The sequence below is a fragment of the Ammodytes marinus genome, assembly GCF_949987685.1.
Source record: "Ammodytes marinus genome assembly, chromosome: 16".
Taxonomy (NCBI): Eukaryota; Metazoa; Chordata; class Actinopteri; order Uranoscopiformes; family Ammodytidae; genus Ammodytes; species Ammodytes marinus.
Genome location: NC_137220.1, coordinates 6,093,542 through 6,119,217, shown reverse-complemented (window position 1 = coordinate 6,119,217; position 25,676 = coordinate 6,093,542). Strand labels below are relative to the sequence as shown.

Sequence of the window (25,676 nt, the reverse complement as noted above, 5' to 3'; positions counted from 1 at the left end):
AATCTGAAGTATAAAAACACTATTACACCTTTTACAGCATCACAACACAATATCAATAATGAAATGGTATGAATATGAACTCATTTCATGGAGGAGCGGCCAAATCATTCACAACTTTATAGACTAAACTAACTATCAGCAAGAAAAACAAAACTGTCCAGGGTCATGATGGTATGACTTTGAATACGACATTAGTGAAGACATATTTTTGTATTTTAAGACTTGTTCATCAGTGTGTTACCATCCCCTCCTCTTCTCAGCTAACTAATAAGGCTGCACCAGAGCCCACCACCACTTCACAGAAATGGCTGGTTTGTGGTCAGTGGTCCGTTACTGACTGGAAACTTTCATGTTGTCACTATCTGTTTGAGTTTCAAACCACTTTTTTTTCTCTCCATGCACTCGAGACCACCATCACCCCTCGCACACACACACACACACACACACACACACACACACACACACACACACGCACACACACACACACGCTCACACACACACACCACCCCCCCATCCTGCTTTTTTGACATTTAAATAAAACGAACGCACTGGTATTCTAGCAGACAGTCGGTTTCACAAACGCAGTGTGAACTGAACACACAAGACCAAGGTGAGTCTACGCTGACGCACTCATACTGAATAATTCTGTTACTTTATTCAAAATGTTCATAATCCATCTCTAAGTTATTTAATATTGTGTGAAGTTATCAATTAACTAGTGTTAACCGACATTGTTGTATCAGGGAGTTATTAATACTCTTCTATAGTATAGTTTAGTTGAGCAGCAGTCTTAAACTTTCAGTCTAGTCAATTTCTTTGTAGACATTGAACAGCAGAAGTTTTTCAATGCAATAGTGTTATCATGATAGTTGTGGAGACTCAAATGTACAGCTGTAAAAAGATTGGCTTTAAAGCAGGATTTAATAGACAGTTAAAAGGATACAATGTTCCCCAGTCTGGTTATGTGGGCAACAGTGGAAAGTATTTGATCAGTAATGATTTGTGTGGTCATTAAAAGAATCAATCAATCAATCAATCAATCAATCAATCAATCAATCAATCAATCAATCAATCACCTTTGTTTTTTTGTCTGAGAATGTAAAATGGAGAGGAGTAGTTGGTTTAAACAACTAAAAAAACCTTGGGTTGTTATAGCAGCTAAAGAGATTTGAGATTTATACTGTTAATAAAATGTGCTAATTCATGCACTGTTTAAAAAGCAAACTAAACAATCTTGAAGAAGCCAATAGAAGGAATTTGAAGAATTCTTGCTTGCTATAAGTAGACCCACGTGAAAGCATAATAAACTAGGTAGTAAAATGGGGCCTTGAACTACACCACAAGAGAGACAATCAAAGCAAGATTAAGAGAGATCGTTCTGAACTGAAACTTATCCTGTGAAGATAGGCTCTGACCACAAGGCTTTTAACTTGAATATATGCGCTGTGATTCAGACTGCCCAAGAAAATGAACGTTATCAAAAGCAGCAGCAAGTTACTTAATTTACAATGTTTTAATACATCATTTGAGCTTTTCTAAAAAGTAGTTTTTGATTTCAAAGAAGAGAAGTTATAGCAATGAAGAGAGGACGTTTTTACACCAGTTACACCTAGGATATATGTTTTTTTAGATCAAAGATTCATCACGGCCAGTTTGAACGAGGATGCACCATAACAATTTACTTAAGAAGTGATTCTTTTGAATGAAATAATTGGCCAAAATATGTCTAAAACTACTTTTTTCAGTTATCTCGTACTGGTGCGATAATGAACTCTTTCACTGGCTCATGTTTGTTCAACTTCTCAACATTTGCATTGTTGAGAGGAGCTTCTGAGGTCTATGAATTTCATTGCCAATGACTACTGCTGAAATTCTCTTGAATCTTGAATTTCTTTTTCAGACTGAACCATCAGTTTTGCGTCCATGATCCAACTGAACAGCAACATGTATCTGTTGCATATCTGCGTCTATGCCGTCTCCCTCCTCTCCCTCCCTACCCGTCAGTCATGCATAGACGGTAAACCCAGTGAGTGCGTGGACGCAGAATTTGCTCCTGGAACCAATTTGGCCGGGGAGGGTTTCGACATCATCAAAATGGAACGCAAGGGGGCCTTCGTGCTTGATATGAACCAGTGGAAACGCAAAGATAAGACCTGTACCCTGTGTAGCAACCCCTTTATGGAGAACAAGAAGCAAAAGCTGCCTCTGTCGGTGGTGGATTGGAGACCTAAGCAGGCCTGTAGCACGGCAGTTACCAGTAAACTCCATAGATCCAGTGAGTCTCTGCTTAGCTCCAGCACCTCTTCTGTCGATAACAACTGGGACCTTAATCTAGACGTCAACGTGGGTCAGAGAAGTGCCTCGGTCATGCTAGCAGGGACCGATTCTAAACTGAAGAAGTACTCCATGGAGAAAACAAAAAATGACAAGTTCAGCTTTACGAGTCAGAGCATTTCGTGTGAGTTCTACAGGTAAGAAGTTGAGGAGGTTGGTAGTGCAACTTTTCTCCTTAAAAAAAAAATCTGCCCTCATTATTAAAGTTGCAGTGTGTAGAATTTATTGGCATTTTTCAGAACAGACTAGGTAGGTATGGAATATGATAATACTAAGTGTATTTTAAATAATGTGTAATCGCCTTAAAATAAAAGTAGTTCTTTCTTTTATTTCCTTTTATATCTTATTATATTACACCGTTAAAGGTGCAGTGTGAATATCTGAATATTAAGTGGCATCTTGTGGAGATAGTTCTAGAATGCAACACTCCCTTGGCAACCCCGTAATCTTTCGAATAATTGTGAAGCTGATGAGTTCTACACACTGCACCTTTAATATTAGGGCAATACTGTTATACACTTAAAGGCCTACTTCACCGGTTTGAATATGAAGGTGTATTGAATTCTGAGATCCTATAGTATAAATGTGCAAATTTTTTTTAAATTGGTTCATCCTAGCCTGAGAAAAGGCAGAAAGAGTTTTTTTTTAACCCTATATTAATCTTACTGTGACATCACAGTAAGATAAATATAGGGTTAAAAAAAAATTACTTTGTAAATATTACTGTGATGTCACAGTAGGAGAAATCACAGTAATATTTACAAAGTAAGTTTTTTTTTTAACCCTATATTTATCTTACTGTGATGTCACAGTAAGATTAATATAGGGTTTAAAAAAACACTCTTTCTGCCTTTTCTCAGGCTAGGATGAACCAATTTCAATTTTTTTTGCACATTTATACTACATAGGATCTCAGAATTCAATACACCTTCATATTCAAACCGGTGAAGTAGGCCTTTAAACACCTCTTTTTACTGTCTCACTCACAGCTACCGAGTATCCGGCACGCCCAAGTTGCACAAAGAATTTCGCAAAGCAGTGAAACAGCTCCCCAAGACCTACAGCCCGGAATACAAGCAACGATTCTACAAACTGATTGATAACTTTGGAACCCATTACATCACAAAGGTGGGCGACAAAAAAATCTAAAGCAATTACAGGTGCATCTCAAAAAATTAGAATATCAATGAAAAGTAATTTTTTTTTCCTGTAATTTTTTTCAAAAAAGTAAAACTTTCATATATTCTAGATTCATTACATATAAGGTGAAATACATCTATAAACATACTTTTCCGAAAGTTGACATTTCTATATTATAAATACTTTTTTTGATTGGTTTTATGTAATATTGTAATATTTTTGAGATATTGGCTGTAGGCTGTCATCATCAGAATTAAAACAAAAGAAAGGCCTGACATGTTTCACTTTGTTTAATGAACCTAGAATACATAAAAAGTTAAGTTATTGAATGGACTTTCCCATGATATTCACATTTTTTAAGAAGCACCTGTACAATAAAAAATAACACATTGTATGATTATGGAAATATACAGGATGTGTAAAAATATAAAATACTTCATAGGTGAAGATGGGAGGCAGTGTAGAGTCAGTGACCAGCATCAGGCAGTGCCAGGCCAGTCTCCAGGGCCTCAGCGTGGAGGAGGTGGACATGTGTCTGTCTGCGGAGGCGTCCGCTAGCTTCAAAGCTAATATCAAAACCCAAGCAAAACACTGCAAGAAGGACCTCGACCAGATGGACCAAAAGTCCTCCTTCTCAGACCTCTTCAACGACAGGTATTTTATCATATTTAGACACGTTTTCTATTATTTTGATTGACTGAATCCCCCCAGAAATACTATTTTCGGCTCTAGGAAGGCTAGGCTCTGTAAACAAGCATGTTTTTGGCTACATACCCTTTGTTTAAACACCAGTTTACAGAGCCTAGGCTGTGTATTACCAGATTGTTTTTCAGCTCACACAAGTACGGACAGGTAGGGTGAGATCATGAGGAAATATTCACTGAGAAAGTGATTTCGACAACAAGCGTTCTCCAGAATCGCAGACTCCACCTTTAAAATTTAATTATAGATAAAAATCTTACTTGTTACACCTTTAAAGCAACTCTTTCCTCTGCACAGGTTCACGGAAATCAAGGGTGGCCATACAACCGAACCAGACCTTCTGTTCTCTGCTGACAAAAACCCTTCCGCCTACAAGGAGTGGCTGACCACGCTGCCAACGTACCCAGACATAGTGTCATATTCCCTGGACTCACTCCACGAGTTACTGCCCGCTAACACTCCCAATAGAAAGAACCTACGATCCGCCATAAGCCACTATATCCTGGAGAAAGGCCTCATGAAGAACTGTAGTGAGAAATGTCAGGCCGGAATCAAGAGCGACTCCAAAGATCCATGTGTGTGTCAATGCCACAACAAGCCTGCGGTAAACCAGGACTGCTGTCCCACTCGTAAAGGCATGGCCCAGGTCATTGTAACTGTACAACGCGCCTCTGGTCTTTGGGGGGACCAAACCACGGCTACGGACGGCTACGTGAAAGTGAAATTGAACGGGATCCAAGTGCAGCGAACCACCGTTATTAACAACAACAACAACCCACACTGGGGCATGAGCGTAGTCATGGACAACCAGGATCTGTCAAAAGGAAGCAGGGTTCGATTTGAGGTTTGGGATCAGGATAATAACTGGGACGATGACCTGTTAGGAGAATGTGAGAAAGTGCTGAGTGCAGGGGTAGGGGAGGATCTGTGTAACTTACAGCACGGGAAGTTATTCTACAAGTGGGAGGTGACATGTGCCCCAAGTCTGAGCGGAGATAAATGTACGGAGTATAAACCTTCACCGATGAACCAGAGTCTGAAGAGGCTGTTTGTGTCCCGTCACGCCCACCCCATCCCAAGGGACGTCCTGTTAAAGATGGGCGTGTTCCTGGATGACACAAGCTCACACAGGAACATGAGTCTTGTGAACACTTAAAAGATTGATTTGATGCAATACTCAAGTGAGGCCTTCCAGTACATAGCAATAACATCCTAAAGTTTTATTCAATGCAGCTTTTAATATAAACCAACTTATGTATCCCCCGTTTGTAATGGCAGATTTAAAAAGAACATCTTTGCAGAGTTCATGTATAGTGCAATCACTTTGTAGCAATTTAATAACTATATAAACATTTCTTTAATAGTGTTTTGTGTTTTTTTATCAAATGTTATTCTTAAATATATATATCTTTTGTTTTACGTTTGTTTATCATGAATAAAAGCATAATATCTAAACTGTTCGTAGTATTTGATTTTTCATTTTCTAACTTTTAGTTCTGATTTGGGTGTTAGCTAGTGTTCCATTTTGTGTCACGTTTGTGTTGCCTGGCGACATGAGACAGGAAGTGGTATAGCTTCCTGTGTACGGATGAGGCTTTTGTTGATGTAATTCAAGAGAACTATGTGTGCAGGTAAACATTATGTAGCGTCCTTGAGTGCCCTCCGAAAAAAACCTATATAAATACTATTAACTATTTACTTAAACCCCCTTTCTTCTCCATTTTGTTTCTCGGTTTCAACTTCAACGAGTTGTCTTGACCAGGTCTACATGCCTAAATGCATTGAGTTGCTGCCATGTGGTTGGCTGATAAGTTATATGTGTTAAAAAGAAATTGAACCGCTGTACCTAATAAAGTGGCCGGTGAGTGTGTGTCTATATAAGCTTCTATTCGGCATCAATTCAACAGATAATTTATCGGATTCAAACAGTAAAATCGTCATAATAATCTTTATTTCAAAAACATAAAGACAATTTTCTTGCACTTTACATCTATTTATATGTGCGTCGATCACCACCAGTGTTGACAAGAGTAAAGGCCGGTGGGGCGCTGCAGATTTCAGACCGACAAGACAAACAGATATTGGGTTACAAATGCCCTTAAACACAGACAGACAAGGAGGTTTAGAAAAATTAAAACAGAGGGCAAAACAGACAACACACACAACAGGGCACACAATGGAGGGAGACACACAAAAAGCTTTAAAAACACATAAAAATGTAGCACATTATGGAATAGATCCACTTGAAGACGTCCAGGTCATTTGATTTAGCCTGAAAGACAGAGACAATGGGTCAGACATTGGTGACAATAACATGTACTGTATACACTGATAATCGAACGTCCATGGTAACAAATCATATATTCAATAGTTACTGTACGTCGGAGGAAATTTGCTTTTAAGTTGAGAGAACTTGCTTTAACTTTTAACTCAGTTTGATGCAATTTTCATATGACTGTCGTGCACCAATTAAAAGTTGAGTCAGCGATTCTGGAAAATGCTTGTTGTTAAAATCACTTTTTGTTCAAAACAGCAAATATCTCTTCATGATCCACTACCTGTCCGTACTGTGTGTGTGCTCTGAAAGAAAATCTGGTGATAATACACAGCCTATGCTCTGTAAACAGGCATGTTGCTAGCTATAGAATAATACACAGCCTATGCTCTGTAAACAGGCATGTTGCTATCTAGAGAGGACCCCTTTGTTTACATAAAGGTTTGCAGAGCTCAGGCTGTGTATTAACACCAGATTTTTTCAGCACACACACAGTACTTACAGGTAGCAGAACATGATAAGATCCTTACTGATTTTGACAAAAAGTGATTTTGACAACAAGCGTTGTACAGAATTGCTGACTCCACCTTTAATCTAAAATAAACCTTCCTTGATTCTCACCTTTGTATCCACCATTCCCTGCGCCATATTTGCCAGCTTGCTCTCTCTCTGCTAGAAGGATCAACACAGTTCAATGTTATTAATGCTCAGAGGGAAACTGCAGTAGTGGCAGTATCAAAAATAGGTTTTGACAGTTTCAAGTTAAACCTCACAACAAAGGGTTTTTGACTTGTGTTGGAGTGCTCAGCTTATTCTATATGTACAGGCCACATACTGCCTTTTTGAGTGGAAAATAATCCATAATGCATGCAGTTGTTCTTTTAGCGTGAAATAAATTTGAAGTAAAAGTACATGTTAAGGGCATGTGAGAATATATGTAGGTGGGTTGTAGTTAAAGGTGGAGTCAGTGATTCTGGAGAATGATTGTTGACTAAATCCCTTTTTTGTCAAATCAGGGAATATCTCCTCACAATCTGCACAGTACGGACAGGAAGCAGATCGAAAGGAGAAATTCACTGATTTTGACAAAAAGTTATTATGTCAAGAATCACTGACTCCACCTTTAATTTTCCAAAAATAGCTTCAGTGCGTTTGTCTTTACTCAGGGGAGAAAATGCATTCATAAGCACAGTTATATATATGCCTTAAAATCTGCACAATAATTATAAATGAAAGGTAATGTGTGGCACAGCGAAATGTGCATCTCTCACTGTATGCTGTCACTGTAATGTTATGCAAGATGACACTGCTAATAATATGGTCGCCGAAGCAACGCACAGTAAAGTGAGTGGAAGTGGATAGTAAACGCTCACCCAAGGCTTCGACTCCGAGCTGTGCACCGTAACCTTATCAAACACAAAACAACATTTGTTTAAAAAAGACCAGGGGAAAATACACACACAAAAATAAATATATCTACTGTATGTTATTATTATTTTTGAATTATTATTATTTTTATTTATTTTTTACTTCTGGATTGAGATGTAGCAGCTTTACTAATAAAAAAAATATATAATATAAATCTACACACACACACACACACACACACACACACACACACACACACACACACACACACACACACACACACACACACATTTAGACACAATCACACCTCACACAGCCTCATAGCTTAGCCTTATCTGAGATCCCCAGACTGGTTTGCTGTCTGTACAATATGCAAAAGGCAGAGATGGGAAAAGAAAGTCATTATCATAGTGAATGGGATTCTGTGTTGTGTTCAGGTATTGTCCGATTTTTTTAAGAATGGGAATAATAAGTTAGATTTTGCCAAATTTGCATTTTAACTAAAACCTTTTTCAGATGTTTTCCCTTGACAATTTTACTTAGTAGAATAAAAAGCAGCCTAACCGCCCACTGCTTAAAGGAATGGCCAGGCAGTAATATCTTCCATCACATTATATTTCTCATTTCTCACTCTTTATCGCTGACACAGGCACTCGTCTCATACCGTAGTTCTTGGCGGGTTTGACGCCTTCAGCTCCGAGGGCGACCTGCTGAGCACCGTAGGGGTAGCCACCATCACCTGAAGAGATACAGGACGTACGTTAGTCAATTCAATTCAATTCAATTCAGAAAACTTTATTGTCTCTCACATAGTGACAGAAAATTGCATTCACTTTAATACCCAGCCCTCATAAGACTCACATTAAATCACACAAACAAAGCATTTAGCTGTTCTGTATAGCTGTGATGTTGTGGTAAACTAAGTGATTATATCATTTTGGTCTGACAAAATGAGAATTATATAATTTTTTGTATTTTGTTATAGATGTATTAGTTGATGCATTTTAACAACTGACGGCCTAAAGCTGGAAGTGCTGGTTTACTTTTGTCATTGTATCATAAAACATAGTAGTGCCCTTGAAACTGTGACAAAGGAACACAGCATTAAACTTGACATGAACACACTTTAGCTTACAGATCTCTTGCAAACCATCCAAAGGGTCATGATATACAATGTATGACAATAAAGAATGGATAGGTAGAGAAAACAAGTAGGTCAATGACTCCTTTCAGTGCACTATAATGCTTACACCACATATGGAAATGTGTTCAACCTTAATCTCCTTATGCAAAATGTTTCAAAGGCAGTTGATCTCATAGTGAAATCCTGTAGGACTAGAATCAGATACACTAGTAGTATTGCTTTAGTAAGAAGTACTGTGGTAAGGGGTTACTTACGTTAAAGGAACAGTTCAACATTTTTGGGAATACGGTTATTGTTAGATTTCGTTTAATTTGCACAAAATAAGAATTCTAAAAAAGTCATTTTGCCATTTGTGAATAGGGCTATTTCCCAAAATGTTTACCTATTAGATTTATTTACAATATATAATGTAGAAGTATAGTGATCTAACTGTTGACCCAAACCATGTTACCCGCTCACTGATTTTATAAGACAGCCTCCCAGCCAATCAAAAACTAGTAGTCCATAGAACTTGTTATTAGGTATAAAAAGTTTGAAATAACGTACTATGATGCATAATACAAATGAACTCTATTCTAATTTACAGTAGCAGATGAAATATTTGAACCCATGAAGCTCTTACCCTCCAGACCAGCGGGAACCACTGGAGCGTTACCGTAAGGTGCAGCTCCCGCTCCTATGGGAAACAAAATATGACATTACTTTACATTTCATTCACAGACGCTTTCATCCAAAGCGACTTCCAATAAGTGCATTCAACCATGAAGGAGTAAACTCAGAACAGCAAGAATCACCCAAGTGCATTAGCTTCACATAAACCAAACTACAAAGCACCACATGTTAGTGCTACGTGTAGGTGTGACATGTAAGTGCAATTTTTTGATTTTTTTTATCACATGGTCAAACTGAGTCATTTGGCCTTAGACCAGGTCTGTGCTATACACTGGTTCCTCTATGGTTCAACCCGGAGTGACACATACATGGAAAGCCACTTCACCAGAAGTCTGACTCATAATGCAACAGAATGGTTGCATTCTCACCATATTTAGCACCAGTTGCACATACACATATTGATTCCCGACTTTTATCTTTTTATTAGGGGGCCAAGCCCGAGCAGGCTGGGACCGCTGTATGCAAAGCAACGCGGTTCCCAAGCCCTGCGGGGCAGGGAACCCTATTGTTTTTGTAAGGATTATTATTAGGGGGCCAAGCCCGAGCAGGCTGGGACCGCTGTATGCAAAGCAACGCGGTTCCCAAGCCCTGCGGGGCAGGGAACCCTATTGTTTTAGTGGCGATTGTTATTATTATTATTTGTCGCGCGCAAAACTGTGTGCACAGCCCAAACCGTAAAGGGTGCAGACATGCCAATTGCATGACTAGATCCAGGTCCGTGGTCATTCAGCATACAAAAAAATTCAGACATGCCGGCCACTAGGTGGCGCTACAACAAAGGAAAACGCGTTTGAGGTCATAACTCCCACACCGAACGACCCACAGTCAAAAACTTTATATCCACAGATGCACTGGAGTCAGCTGCATCATTTGGCATAGGCCACGCCCATTTGCGATATTAAAGATTTTTCGCAAAATCGCGAAAACTGCAAAACATATTTTTCGCTACTCCTCCCACAATTTTTGGACAATTGACACCAAACTTTGCACAGAACATCTACCGACCCACACGGAAAAAACTTGTGCTAAAGCATTTTGATCCGACCATGGATAGAGAAACGGTAGCGTTTTAAATATTTGTTGATTAGCTACATTTTACGTAGAAATTCATAAATCCAAAATCATAAGTCGGATCAAGTCCAAATTTTAGACATATGTTGGGGCTACCCTTAATTGCGTTCAATAAAAAAATTGGAGAATTTTGCCATAAGGGGGCGCCATAAATTAGGAAATTTCATATCTCTTAATTGGCCAGAGGAAATTTCATAAAACTCACGGGAAACCATCAAGGGGCATACACGAGTCTATATAAAAAATATGGCCAAGAAATATTAATGTGTAAGGGACTTTTTAATAAAATTAGATTTTTTTTTTTTCCATCAAAGAAAAAAGGCGGGATGCTAATCTCAGCTAGCATGTCCATTGACATTACATTGTGCAATTAGCTCCGGCCGCCATTTTAATCTGCTTTTGCTCATAACTCGCCAACCGAACATCCCACGGTCAAAAACTTTACATCCACGGATTCCGCGAAGTGAGCGGCCGGCGCGGCGCTTGACGACGAGTTGCGTCGGAGGCTTGGCCCCCGGTAAAAACTGCTTGCAGTTCTAGTTATTATTTGTACCTCCCTAAAACTGTGTCCACAGCCCAAACCGTAAAGGGTGCAGACATGCCAATTGCATGACTAGATCCAAGTCCGTCCGGACTACGCAGACAAAAATATTCAGACATGCCGGCCACTAGGTGGCGCTACACCAAAGAAAACGCGTTTGGGGCCATAACTCCCACACCGAAACTCCCACAGTCAAAAACTTTATATGCACAGATGCACTGGAGTCAGTTGCATCTTTTGGCATAGGCCACGCCCATTTCCGTATATATAGATTTTTCGCAAAATCGCGAAAACTGCAAAACTGATTTTTCGCTACTCCTCCCACAATTTTTGGACAATTGACACCAAACTTTGCACAGAACATCTACCGACCCACACGGTAAAAACTTGTGCGAAAGAATTTTGATACGACCATCGATAAAGAAACAGTCGCGCTTTGAATATTTGAAAATTAGCTATCTGTTACTTCCTTGTACGTAAATATTCATAAATCCAAAGCTATACATCGGATCAAGTCCAAATTTTAGACATATGTTGGGGCTACCCTTAATTGTGTTCAATAAAAAAATTGGACATTTTCGCCATAAGGGGGCGCCATAAATTAGGAAATTTCATATCTCCTAATTGGCCAGAGGAATTTTCTTAAAACTCACGGGAAACCATCAAGGGGCATACATGAGTCTATATAAAACATATGGCCAAGAAATATTGATGTGTAAGGGACTTTTTAATAAAATTACATTTTTTTTTTCCATCAAAGAAAAAAGGCGGGAATGTTAGCATGTCCATTGACATTACATTGTGCAATTAGCTCCGGCAGCCATTTTGTCAAGGCTGACAATCTGCTTTTGCTCATAACTCTCCAACCGAACATCCCACAGTCAAAAACTTTACATCCACAGATTCTGCGAAGTGAGCGGCCGGCGCGGCGGTTGACGACGAGTCGCGTCGGAGGCTTGGCCCCCGGTAAAAACTGCTTGCAGTTCTAGTTATTATTATTCTTCCGGACAATTACACACAATACACAATTTTCTCTTTGCATATTGTGTTATCGTCCGAAGGGTGGCAGGAGAAGCCAAAGGCTTATCAGGTTCCCGCCGCCACTGAGCACGGGGCCGTTAGCTTGGTTATATTGAGGTAAGGAACGTAATTTACGATATAGCACAGTAGCAAACGTTTTGTTAAAATGATTAAGTTAATTACTAAGTTAGTTACTAATTACTAAATATTGAATTAAAATAAGTTTAATTTGACATGGTTTGAATAGGATTGTGCGGTCAGTACTTTCTAGTATTTCTGTATGTCTGTGTGTGTGGCAGCCATAGTAACCTCTTACCGTACACACCTGCCTGTCCAGCATAGGCTCCAGCACCGAGGGCTGGAAGAAACACACACATACATGTTAGACTGTACATCTATCAGGCCTACATGTTAAAGCCTTTAAATAAACTGTGTTGAAAGTTAAGTTAAGTTACTTCATTAGTCAACGGTTGATATGCAAAATGTGTCTTTTTGCATATCCTCAGTTCCCCTCTCAAGTTATCACACTTCAAAGGGGGTCAGAGCGCAGGGTCAACCATAGTAGGCCTACAGTGCCCCTGGAGCAGTTTTGTGTTATGTGTCTTGCTCAAGGTCACAATGGTAGAGATGGTGGGCACCGTACATGTAATACCAGCCACCACTATGTTTTACTAATAACACCCTCCTGTCCGGTGCCGGGGATCCAACCAGCGACCTCATGGTTACTGGATTTGCTTCACCTCTAGTCCATCCTACCACCCTTATATGAAAGGATCTACATAAGGCGGAAGTCAGAAACCACCAGATTTAACTGGTCGGCTTCTATAAATTATAAATAAGAGACAATAGCAGCACCCAGTGGATAGCCGGCCACACTGGTGATGTATGGCAGAGGAAGTTGTGCTCTCTTCCTTGACGGCCTCTTATTTTTTCAGCTGTTAAACGTCGGAGGTTAAAGCCCCTGTAAACTCTAAACCCAAATCCACAACATCCTTCTAACTATGTCATTTGGGGGAGTTAGTTGCATGATAGTAAAGCATCTGAAAAGAGTTAGGCAAATTTACACAACCAAATAAAAGGTATTTAAAGACATTCGGTTTCGGTGAGGCGGGCTATGCTCTGGTTCTTATGACACAATAAGTATTGAGAAAATAGATTTTTACTATCTATTTTAGACAAGGGTTTAAAGAGGCTTTTAAGCATCTACGTGTTAGTGTTAGTGTTATCGACGGTTACGGGTTGTAGCGGGTTATTACTCCGGTGAAATTGTTACCTCTACTCTTCCCTGCTTTGTTTGTGGCAACATCGGCTAACTCTGAAGGGTAACCGAGTCCTGAAACATAGCTCTTATTAGCATTATAATAATGTTTATGTGACATAATGACACTTTAGGTAGATGTAGTCCCCTCAATTCTTCTGTATTTTTTCTTTAAATGATACTCACCAGCTCCGTAAGCATCTCCGTAACCATTCCCATAACCTGTTGAGAGAAAAGGCATGGTATGAACAAATCCTTCTGTAATAGCCTTCAGAATAGTGCTAAGAATGATTATGGAAAGTTTAGTTGACGTGCTTTAGAAATTGAGATTTTCGGTTCAGAGTAATGAAAAACAACTAAAGTTCAGATAATGGCCGTTAAATATGGCTGTATAGGAGAACTATGCAGACGCTAACAAAGAATGTTTAGGAAAATAATCCCCTAAATGTACATTTGGACCTTTTATTTATACTAGTATGAAAGAAGACATGTTATGGAAGCAAAATAGCCAAAAATCTCAAAATCTACTTGAAAAGACTGTGTTTTTGCATTCAGTGTCTCGCCTTACAAACTGAAATCAAAGCTAATCGTTTTAAGTCAGGTCTGTATTTTGACATTTCTGACAAAAAGAACAAAGGGAAATGTTGAAGCAAGTCTCCTGCAACATGTCAGATACCTCCAGCCAGAGCTTTTGAAGCATCGCCTACAGAGAGAAGAGAACAAAGTCAGTCATTGCTTTGATTCAGATGACACCAAAGAGAATGTTTCATGGTTTTCTGTTTTGGTTTTAAATTCAAATAGTTTTTCTGTGTTGTTTTCTCAATAATTTTCCCTGGTAGAATTTGAATTTGCACTTACCATAGCCATTGCCTGCCATGGCACCCAGATACGCTCCCTCACCGTAGCCTGCAATACATTCACACATTAAAAAAACATATTGCACCATGGGTCACAGACTTTTTCGAGTTTTTTCTGCATTTGTTTACGGAGAGGCATCAATATTTAACTTGGGACCAACAGGACGCATTGGAGAGCTGCTACAGAAATACAAGTATTTTGATGCTCTAGGACTAAGAGACTCTGATATGACTGGAATGGTTTGTGAGTAAGTTCTTTTTAAAACACTATCAATTATTCAACAGAATAAGACAGGACGATACAGAAGCAGCTTTTGACCTCAAATGAACGGTGGAGATAAACTCAGACACAGCACATTTTTTTTTCTCTTTGAAAGACTCACAGGCAAATGTTTTGGTTTACAAGGCAAAGTAGGACTAACGGCTGTTTTTTTTTTGTTTTTTTGCAGCGTGACATCTGATCTACTTTATGTCCTTGGGCTTCACTCGCATTCTGATCATTCAAATTCAGGTGGAGAGAAAAAAAATCCTTGTTCTCTTGTGTCTGTGTTTACAGAGACAAGGTTTTTACATTTGCAAAGGGTCATTAGGTTTGTGGCGAACGTCCAAATGAAATATCAAATGGCAAGAGAACAAATTCGGATTGTTAATAAAGCTGAAGATGCTGTATTTGAAAACACTCAATTTATTACTTCAAAATATAGTATTACATCTGATCGGTGTTGGAGGGGTTGTGGATTAAGGTAATGGTTTGAATATAAAATATGTTAAAGCTACAGTGTGTAACTTCTGTCACCCCCAAGAGGAATTCTGAGTATTTACAACAACACTGTCGGTGCATCTACATGAGGTAAGCCTTTGGTGATCACGCATGGATTTTATACCTTCTGCTGTACATCCAGGTTTTTTCTTAGCAATGGAATCAACATCTGAAAAAAACGTAGGCGCTTCTTGGGATTTCTCTGAGCTCCTGCACCAGTGTCAGGGGGGGGACACCAGTTTGTTAACGCTGCCATACTGAGAAATACAGAGAGTTTTGTGGAGCCGATAGACTTAATCAAATTTGTGTCAACTTATTCGGGGAGGGCTTGAATGTTACGGACATTAAATTATTTGAAAAAGTTACGCAATATAGCTTTATAAATTAAAAAACCCGGCTTCAGACAGAGTAGTTTTACTTACCAGCACCTTGGGGATACCCGCCCTGTCCGAGAGCGGCTGAGATTTATTTAAGAGAGAGAGAGAGAGAGAGAGAGAGAGAGAGAGAGAGAGAGAGAGAGAGAGAGAGAGAGAGAGAGAGAGAGAGAGAGAGTTAGGAGTGAGGACATGTGTGCAACAGGAAAAACTGAGAGCATGAAACAAAAATGAAAATAAATAATAATAATTACAATGTAAGCCCTTGGAAGCAAGTTTGCCAGCTGCGCCACCCAGGTACGCTCCCTGTCCCAGATCTGTTGGCAGAACAAAGGAACACATTACCACAGGTTGTTTAAATCTACATCATCAGCTCCCATCTGCTAGCAAGAAGTGTTGTTTTGTTGTGTTGTGTGTGTGAGTGGTTAACATTACCTGCCCCGTAGCCCCCGACGCCCAGGCCAGTTCCCAGATAGTTTCCTGCTCCACCAATGTAACCTGCGGAGAGTTTACACAAGATCAGCAAAATGTCCTCACTGTATGAATGAAAAAGTTAGGAAAAGAGTCTGACGTTTGAATGAAAACTACCTACATCATCATTCTAATGTAATCTTACTTCAAGTTTTGAGTTGTACATACTAGGAATTTTCAAATAAGCAGGAGTTGGGACAATTTATCTTTTTAGACAGTTATAACACTAATGTTTGACATAAACATGTATGACAGAGAATTAGTTGTCAGCACAATTGTTATTCTTTTAAATTCTTGGAAAGTAGAATTCAAAATGTGTTTCTTTTACAACAAGAGATAAAAAGTTGACTCAAATACAGGCAGTTTTCCTTCAAACTCCAGAATTTTAGTTGGCCTCAACACTCAAAAATTGTCAGTTGACTGCAAAATGTATGTTTCCCTAACTATTTGATTTTTACCGTGATGTATTTTTGCTCTGGACTAAAACGACATGATCTCTGATTTTTCCAACAAATATAAAACACTAGTGCCAACATTTCTAGAGAGACACATGAGAATGGATTACTCAGTGCTTTATCAACACATGATAAAACTAGCCCAATGTAACCAGCCTCATTCAGTTGTTTCCATAACACAGAAGAGCGCGGTCTCTTCTGTGTTACTGCTAATGGATTGTTTGACACTTGCAGTTGACAGTGGAACAAACACAAACGAAAACACAGGCACTAGATTTCAACATCTTTTCCGGTGTTGGATGGATTTTAGCACCTTGTACACGCTCTTCTAGCCCGAATAACAAAAACTAAAATACCAGATGAATAAATCTCTCAAAAGATTGTCTCGGAAGCTTGAACCTCACAATGATAAAGGCTTAATGATTGCTATGACTTTCCATCCGCGCGAAGGTGAAATTCTACAAGGACGCCTATCAGCATGCCAAATAATATACACAAAGGTTAATAGTTTTTACTATTGAGTAGAGATACAAATAGTGTTTGCATATATAGTGCCACTGGTGACTCTAGCTATTGGCCTTTGACCTGGAGATTACAACAACAGTTTAAAGACCACAAGAATAAATACTGAGTCGCTCACACACACACACACACACACACACACACACACACACACACACACACACACACACACACACACACACACACACACACACACACACACACACACACACACACAGTAATCAGTTTTGTGTCACAGATCAGAGAGCTGATAATCTGATCACAGTTTAGAAAGTCTTTAAAAAACCAAGATAATCCATGCATTTTAACTTCAAGCAGCATACTGTGTGTTCATATTCTAACCAGTTTGCAGCGTGTTGTGGATAAATATAAGTCGCTTACTGTATAGTGCGGCACATGAAATGGAAACCATGTGAGTGTAACTGGAAGATATATTTAGCAGCGTTATGGGACTGGTTACTTGATATGGAGGCTGAGCAGGCTGTCTAGTAAATGGTATACTATATAAGTCATCTAGCAAAGATATTAACAGGTCCAGTTGAAAAATGTGTTACATTAACACAGTTCTGTATATCTTACTCTGTATTTTACAAACAGTTTTGATTTTGTTCATTATGCACAATTTTACAGCTCCTCTTTTTAAATAGATAGTTGCACACATGTCTGTACTATAATATGTTACTGTACATACTTCATATTCTTTAAGATGCCATATTTATATTATCAACGTTTATATTATTTCTATATGTATTGTGTGCATGATATGACCACAGCAAATTCCTTGAATGTGAGAATATACATGTCATGTCATTGGTTGGATGGATAGTAAAATAAAGCGAAAAGCACATGGTATTGAGCTCAAGAATGAGTGTATAAAGACAAAGCGTTGCTCTTACTTGTTGCCGGGGCTTTCCCCCCAGTCTGTCCTTGGTTAACGAGAGATTTTGACTTTTTGAAATCGTGTTCGGCATGGGCAAGATGTTTAGCGTTATGTCCATCAGCAGTTAAGCCTGGAACTTCCTGCCCTTCTACGATGCCTAAACTTTGGGTTCCACGTTCCCCTGGTACCACCGGTCCATAGCTGCCCGCTCCTTGTTGTACCTGAAGATTTTGAGAACCGTGACCCACTCTAGAACCACTTTTCTCCTTAGCAATAAGGCCAGGTTCTCTAACACCCTGTCCGTTTGCCTGACCGTTTTGAAGAGGGAACATATTTCTTGGATAATCGTGAGGTTGTGAAAGAGGCAGTTGATAGGGTCGCTCTCCTTGCGCTTGTGGACTTCCACGTCCGAGATATTTTCCTTCTTTATCGGCGTGAGGCCCTAAACTATGAGCCCTCTGCGCGTCTGAACCCATAAGCTCAAGCCTGTCGAGTTCTGAACCATCTGGCAAACCACGATTATTGGGTCCACAGTCTTTGCCTCGTGGCTTCTGTTGCTGTAAAGGTAAATCGTAGTCTCTCACCCCCTGTACCTGAGGAGACAATCCCAAATGTCTGCCATCGTCTTTATCATGAGGTAGCTGCGGTCTTACTCCTCCAGTGGACAATGCGGCCCCCTGGCTTCCTACACCCCGTCTGGGATCCTGAATGTGTCTTTGTGCCTCTAGAGCTGCCATTAGTTTCCTCTGTTTATCTTCGATGCTTTTGCCCTCTCCTCCGTGTGGCAGTCCAAATGGTCTAAAGCCAGTTGCTCCCTGGGATTCATGAGCGGAGGGACCCAATCTACCGCCTCTAACCAGAATGGGCATCTCGTGTCCAAGAGTCCCGTCTGGTTTCCCGTATTGGGGACCAAGTCCTCCGCTCTTCGGTCCCTTCGCCTCAGCCTGACCCAGATTGGCCATCTCAGGACGTCCGCCCAAGTCTGCTGTAGGCACACCTGGCAGAGAAACATCAGCATGTAGTCACAACTTCTCGGTGGCTCATAGTACAGCAGTGTTTCTTTGAGGGGAGTCAACAGCAGCACACTGTAGTAGACTGTAGTAGTCAGTGGCGACATTATTGACTGTCTTGTCTTTCGACTGATGTGTGTTTCAGAGCATCACATCATCCAGAGAGTAGTCAGAACTCACGTGGAGAAACCCAAGACCAAATGGAGACAAGACGAAATCCATTATGGCTTGAAATCAGTCCAGTTTCAAAGGACAGAATCGTCATAGAGACAACGCACGGTTGTAACTACACTTTGAAAGGACACACACAGTACAGAAAAACATGACATGACAACAACTGTTGAAATGCCATAAAACACACCAGACAAAGACGACTGATAAAGTTTGGTAGATAGATAGATAGATAGATAGATAGATAGATAGATAGATAGATAGATAGATAGATAGATAGATAGATAGATAGATAGATAGATAGATAGATAGATAGATAGATAGATAGATAGATAGATAGATAGATAGATAGATAGATAGATAGATAGATAGATAGATAGATAGATAGATAGATAGATAGATAGATAGATAGATAGATAGATAGATAGATAGATACTTTATTGATCCCGAACATTGACGGGACATGAAAGAAGAAACTTACAGTACACGGCAAATGTTTTACAAATGAAAACGATTTTGCAACAGACTGACATAATTTCATCTTTACAGCCCAGTACACACTTAAAACGTCAGGAAAAGCAACGTTGGACAGTGAAGGGAGTATTTGGGGTTTGAGACGACAGACGGTCAACAAAATAAGGTATTGTGTTAAGCCTTTGTTGACCCAGTGGCCACATCATGAGGCAAAACCATCAACCAAGTCAAAAAGTGAGGGAACCGACGCCATACTGCTCTACCTCACTAAAGACATGGTCTCTATTAAAACTGTGACACAGCGAAGATTCAACTTAACTTTAGGAAATGATATCACAATTCAAATCATAATATCGGTCAGAAAATTCGCAATCAGAGCAGCTACAAATCAGAACCAGAACTGTGACCAGAATTAGTTAACCAATTGTAATAACTTTATCGCTATCACTAACCTAGTATTTCCCACAAAGTAAGCAAAGTGTGTTTTTTACCCAAATAAATGAGAAAAATTCTTGTTTGCATTCTGTTTTGCCAATTATCAAAGTATCTCCATAATCTTTTCATAATTGAGTCGTTAGTGTGTATTTAGTTTGCATAACCTCCGTCCCTTTCAGCTCTTGTAAACCACAGAGTACTTCACCCACATCCATCAACTGTCAGATGGAAACCGTGGTAACAAGAGCTGCGGAACTCGTGCAACATGCAACACAGATGAAACACTGATAGACAAACACGGACAAATAAAAACCGTGCAATCACACACACAACATAAAAACAAGACAGAACTGATTATAACGGACAAGGAATTTCATGCAAACAAACGCTGGCATGGACTTGACATCAGTGAATCTCAAGAAACCATTTTGACTGAAGTTACAGACAACACAGACGGAGACAGACTAACAAACACAACGGCCACATGTTTCTGTGGTGAAGGTTTTACCAGATTTCAGTCCCTTAACTCTGAGTCCATAGGAATACCCAAATCCGATTCCTAATGACAGCAGACAGGGAGTGGGCTGTCATTGATACACCATTGGCCAGAGAGGCATTACATTACATTACTTATTTGCAAAGGCGAGCATCACTGTATTGTTATGTTAAAGGTGCAGTGTGTAGTATAGGAGTATTCTGGCGCCATCTAGTGGTTAAAGTTCTAAATGGCAACACTCCCTTGCAAACGCCACCCGTTGGGATGATTTACTGTGAAGCTACAGTGGCCTTTAAGGACAATAAGCTAGTTACTAAAGATGGCATCATCCACCACTGCCTCAAGTCTTTCCACAATATCAAGTGATGAGGAGACAATGTATTTTAGTATTTATTCTATAGTACTTCTTCTTGGTCTTCAAACAGGTGCGTTTCCCCAGGACGCCCACTATAATTACCCAGAGAGACATGGTGTCTCACCATGTTCCTATGTAGATATAAAACTCATTCTAAGCTAATAAAAAACATATTTCTCCAGGCGATTATACACTAATTAAAACATACTCATGATGAATATAATATTCCATTTCTACCGAGTCTTTTCTGAAAAATTGAAACACCATCTACACACTGCACCTTTAAGAAAATATGTTAACCACCAAGTTACCTCATGAAAGTGATGATTAACAATCAAATAATAACTACATTCTCTTTTGTTGAACCTGATTATATCCATAACGTACAGAATAATTGTGTGTTTGTGGCAAAAGCTAGAGGACATGGGAAAATACCTGAGCTAAATGGAACAAGTAAAGGGTAATGGGGAGTACAGTAAGACCTGATTTATCACGTACCTGGTCGTGCATAGCCCATTCCAGCTCCATATCCTATCAAGAAAAACAACAACAAAAAGACAAGTTGAGAGGACTTATTTCCATATTTAAATCTGACCTGCACTCTGATTACATCACCACCAATGCCATGGGAGGGGTTCTGTGTTTAAAAAGGACACATAAATAATTTTCCGAGATGCAGTCCGCCCCATATATCATGTTTTCAGGCAAGGAGAGAGTGCCACTTAGCCGAGATTTATCAGACAAAACAGTGCTGCATGCAGACAGTGTGATTTAGTGTGTTTACTCTCATACGGGGAAAACAATGCAAGGAAAACATTGATAATGTCTTACCTGGAAGAGTTCCAAGGCCAGCACCGTAAGCTGGAAAGTCAGAAAAAATGGAGATTTTTAGTTTTATTTGCAAAGATTTGATAAAACCCCCACTGATAGATTCTTCTTCTTCCCCAATAGATTACACAGGCCGCTTTCCGACAAAGAACTACTTCAGGTTAAAGCCCCTTAAAAACATACAATCATTTTTAATCAGGAAGACATGTATAAAATGCTTCACAAAGAAAAAATATGGTGTGTTGTATACATTTAATCTCCCTCATTCATTGGCTCAGCCCCATTTTAGCTTTTATTTATTTTTTATTTATTTTTTACCAAACTCTGCATGCATCATCATTACTTTATCTGTCAGTCTTACCACGTTTTGCTCCCTGGCCCAAACCCATTCCAAGTCCATTGAGTCCAGTTCCCAATCCCATTCCTGCACCTGCAATGTCAAGAGAGATTTGATGTCAATGCACAGTATGTCAATGAGTCTTTACACACATACACACATACAGCTCCGGAAAAAATTAAACGACAACTCCAAATGTTCAGTGTCTCTTATTTTACTCTGAAGAGGCATATGTTTGAGTAAAAGGAACATTTTGATTTTATAATATAAACTACTGACAACATTTATACCAAATTTAAAAATATTGTCATTTAGAGAATTTTCAATAAGTAATGGAGAGATACAGATTTAAGAAAAATCCAGACTGGTCTCTTAATTTTTTCCAGGGCTGTAGATTGAAATCAATGGACGACAATAAAAAGCCAGTCATGTGAGTGTTTGATAAATGGTAGTATCATGTATGTACCGTAGGCTCCCATGCCCTGGCCTCCATATCCACCTTGTCTCATGCCGAGACCTCGACCTCCCATTCCAAGACCTCTGTAGCCTCCTGGGAAAACAATAAACATTAACATTCACATTGTTGTTGAACAGAAGAATCTACCAAAGAATATCTTCAGTCAGTCTTCCGAGAGGCAGAATTTTTTTGACTTTTGAATTTACCTAAAAAAAAAATGTCTCTACCAAACAGGTTTTACTAATTCAATTCTGCAACTTATATGACATAGAGTTGTCCTTATCTTACCAACACCAAGCTGAGCTCCGGCATAACGTCCCACTAAGATTAAACAAATAGAAAAAATACAAAAATGACTCATCTGAATTTTAAAGTAATATAAGACAATGCTGTGTGCACTGTGCCGTCAAACATACTTCCAGACTTCATTGCTGCTTTGTCGGCTGCATATCGGCTCCCCAGTGCTCCGAGGGCGCCGACTCCAACTAAGGATAAAGTAGAAGGAAAAAAGCAGATAATTATTTTCCTAGTACATTCATTATTATGATTAAATGTAATGTGTCATACGTCTATCTAAGTTAACTAGCATAGAAGCATTTCATTTAAAGCTGAAACATAACTAATTTCAAATCTGTTGTGGTAAAACACCCAGGTACATGTTACCTACTACAGCACATGTAGCCAATAGGATGGAGTACACACAATAAACATTGTTTTAAATGTGTGTTAGAAGGGGACACCTATGGCCCAGTCATGATGGCACAGTTTACAATACACACACAGCTTTAGATAAATCAGTGAAGGTGCTAATGTGGTGGCATTATTTTTTTGACTACACTTTTTTTACTAGCAGCCTAAGCTAAGTTACATGTTGGTGTAAAAGAAAGCCACAAACCTCCATTTCTCATTCCAATGCCGACACCTGAGAAAAGACAAAACCAGGACACAAATAAGAGAGTTACAAACTTTAAGAAATTTTTGTTTATTGTTAGCCAACAATATCATGTCACTTGAGGTATCAAATATGTCAAACCTATATTCATGCTAACGTTCCAAGCTAACTTGTTCAAAATAGATCTCAAAACTTAGCTAGTTGAACTTGAGAAGGCATAAATTACATTAGTATGAAAGGTAATACACTAAAAAAATTAATAATAATATTTAAAGCAGTAATTTAAAAAGTTAAAAAATATTGTCAAATGTATTGACGTACCTCTGGATGCCAGCATTCTCCCATAGGACACGCTTTGAGGTCTAACCCCTGAAAAATGTAACACAAAATAACATTTTGGGAATTTAGTTTTAATTTGAAAGTACTTTATTAGCTAATTTTAACATGATCCCAAATGTATTATGTGAATGAATTAATAGAAATGTATTACTGTTTATTCAACAACAACTGCAGTAATATGTAGACCAAATACCAAAATGGGGAAAATAATGAAATTAATTCAAATTAAATAGAAATAGGCCATGAAAATAGGAAAAAAAATAAATGAAATGCAGACACAATAAACAGATGAGTATACATATATGTTAATCCTGCATGATGACAACAAGGGCTATAATGAATAAGGCATGACGCACAATTAAAATGAATTACAACAGTGTGAACAAATGATTAGCAATTGTGCAAAAAACTGAAGACTGTTGGGAATAATGAATAAACTCCTTGACATGGATAGGTCTCTTTATATTTTTTTAGTCAAGTTATTTGCTTGAATAAAATTATAGATTTCCTTTGAGTCCTTTGAAATTATTTAAAAGTTAGTTTTAATTCACTTTAACGTCCTTAAATACTATGCCCGATTAGGTGAGTACTTCAAGAGACTTATTTAGGACAATAGGAATTCAGGCTTCAAACTACTGACTATAAATGCCACTTTGGTGTTTCATATTCTGCGGTCTGTGGCTTGTCAACAGGACTAGACACTAGACAGATAATCCATTGATGGAGACTGGAGCGACTGACTGACTGACTGACTGTGTGGATGTCTGTTAGTTCTTCTCACAATCGCTCGTCAGATTTTACCTCCCACTGCCACCTCATTCATGGCTTCATCCTTTGATTCAAAAGAAATAAACTGATATCAACCACCAGCGACTCTGACACACTCTCACACACACGGGATTTGACAAGTAGGTGAGAGAGAGTGAGTCAGTGGAAGATGCTGATGCCGCTGCAGCTTTGAAGGTGAAATCATATGGTTGACACTTGACTTATAAACGCTCTTTGATACAGTGAACAACAGCAGCAGCCATAAATTATGAATACTAATAGTGTAAATATAATGGCAACTATAGCAATGAGAATTTTACATACAATTATAAGAGGTTAGTGCAGAAATGACCAGAAGGTGCTTTATTTTTGGTGAAGTTAAAAGTAATTTGTGAGTATTTTCAACCAATTTTTCAGTTTTCAATTTCTTATAGTTGACACATGATACATAAACGCTCGTTGATAAAGTGAATAACAGTAGCCATAACTTCTGAATACTAATAGTGTGAATACAACTATGAAAATGTACAATTAATAATACAGGTTACTGCAGAAATAAAAAGACTGTGCTTGAGGTTTTCGGTGAAGTCAAAAGTTTTACGTAATTTTGTAAGTTATTTCAACAAATATTTCAGTTTTCAATATATTTCTTCAACCTTATGATCACGCCGTTTTCAACAAATAATCTACATTAAATATCATCACATCAATTATCAAATACTTGATTATTTTTGATTAAAATTAATAGAAATTAGAATTTATTAGCATTAGATGCATTTTGAGTAATTTAACATTTCAACATGAGCACAATAATTATAAAATTATCAATTTTTCTGTGTAACATTTTTCAAATTACACTGAAAATAACCAAATCTTTTTAAAATTCTGGCTGAACTTAAATCTGATAAAAAAAACTGAATACATGGTTCATAGAAAATGCTGATGATAGCCTACAACCATGTACTATATCTTGACATATGCAATATGCAATGTATGTCTTACCGCCTTGCAGAGTTTGCTCAGCCAACCAGAGGACCAGCGACGTCTGGAGAAGAGCTCGAAACAGCATGATGCAGGAGAACGGAACGAAAAGAGGAATGGATGGACAGATGGATGGATAGATGGATGGACGGATAGATGGATACCTAAAGCCCAAACTGCCCTGTTGGCCTTATATATGGTCTTCTCCTTGATACACACCCACTGCCCAGGCCTGCCCTCTGCACACACACACACACACACACACACACACACACACACACACACACAC

The 25,676-nt window shown here is 38.8% G+C and overlaps 2 protein-coding genes across 5 annotated transcripts; one reads left to right on the top strand and one right to left on the bottom strand.

Annotated features, from left to right (window-relative positions):
* The first annotated feature begins 576 nt into the window (after nt 1-576).
* LOC307262700 (perforin-1-like) lies at nt 577-5,487 on the top strand. The gene is made up of 5 exons (XM_080043656.1): nt 577-610; nt 1,901-2,471; nt 3,324-3,462; nt 3,917-4,128; nt 4,474-5,487. The coding sequence occupies exons 2-5, from the start codon at nt 1,924-1,926 to the stop codon at nt 5,330-5,332; spliced, it is 1,758 nt and encodes a 585-aa protein (XP_079899782.1). The 5' UTR covers nt 577-610; nt 1,901-1,923; the 3' UTR covers nt 5,333-5,487.
* A 623-nt stretch (nt 5,488-6,110) lies between these two features.
* LOC307262727 (uncharacterized protein) lies at nt 6,111-25,530 on the bottom strand. Of its 4 annotated transcripts, none has more exons than XM_080043690.1 (22): nt 25,409-25,530; nt 23,621-23,668; nt 23,303-23,329; nt 22,824-22,892; nt 22,696-22,728; nt 22,417-22,500; nt 21,975-22,043; nt 21,617-21,646; nt 21,284-21,316; nt 20,443-20,493; nt 15,952-16,014; nt 15,771-15,833; nt 15,565-15,600; nt 14,384-14,431; nt 14,202-14,228; nt 13,712-13,747; nt 12,584-12,625; nt 9,586-9,639; nt 8,484-8,558; nt 7,825-7,857; nt 7,073-7,123; nt 6,111-6,448 (listed from the first exon to the last, which is right to left on the bottom strand). In XM_080043690.1, the coding sequence occupies exons 1-22, from the start codon at nt 25,473-25,475 to the stop codon at nt 6,444-6,446; spliced, it is 1,044 nt and encodes a 347-aa protein (XP_079899816.1). In that variant the 5' UTR covers nt 25,476-25,530; the 3' UTR covers nt 6,111-6,443. The 4 variants fall into 4 exon arrangements, with proteins under 4 accessions (XP_079899816.1, XP_079899817.1, XP_079899818.1 ...); XM_080043691.1 differs by having other exon boundaries at nt 7,073-7,120; XM_080043692.1 differs by having other exon boundaries at nt 12,593-12,625.
* Nucleotides 25,531-25,676: the final 146 nt, after the last annotated feature.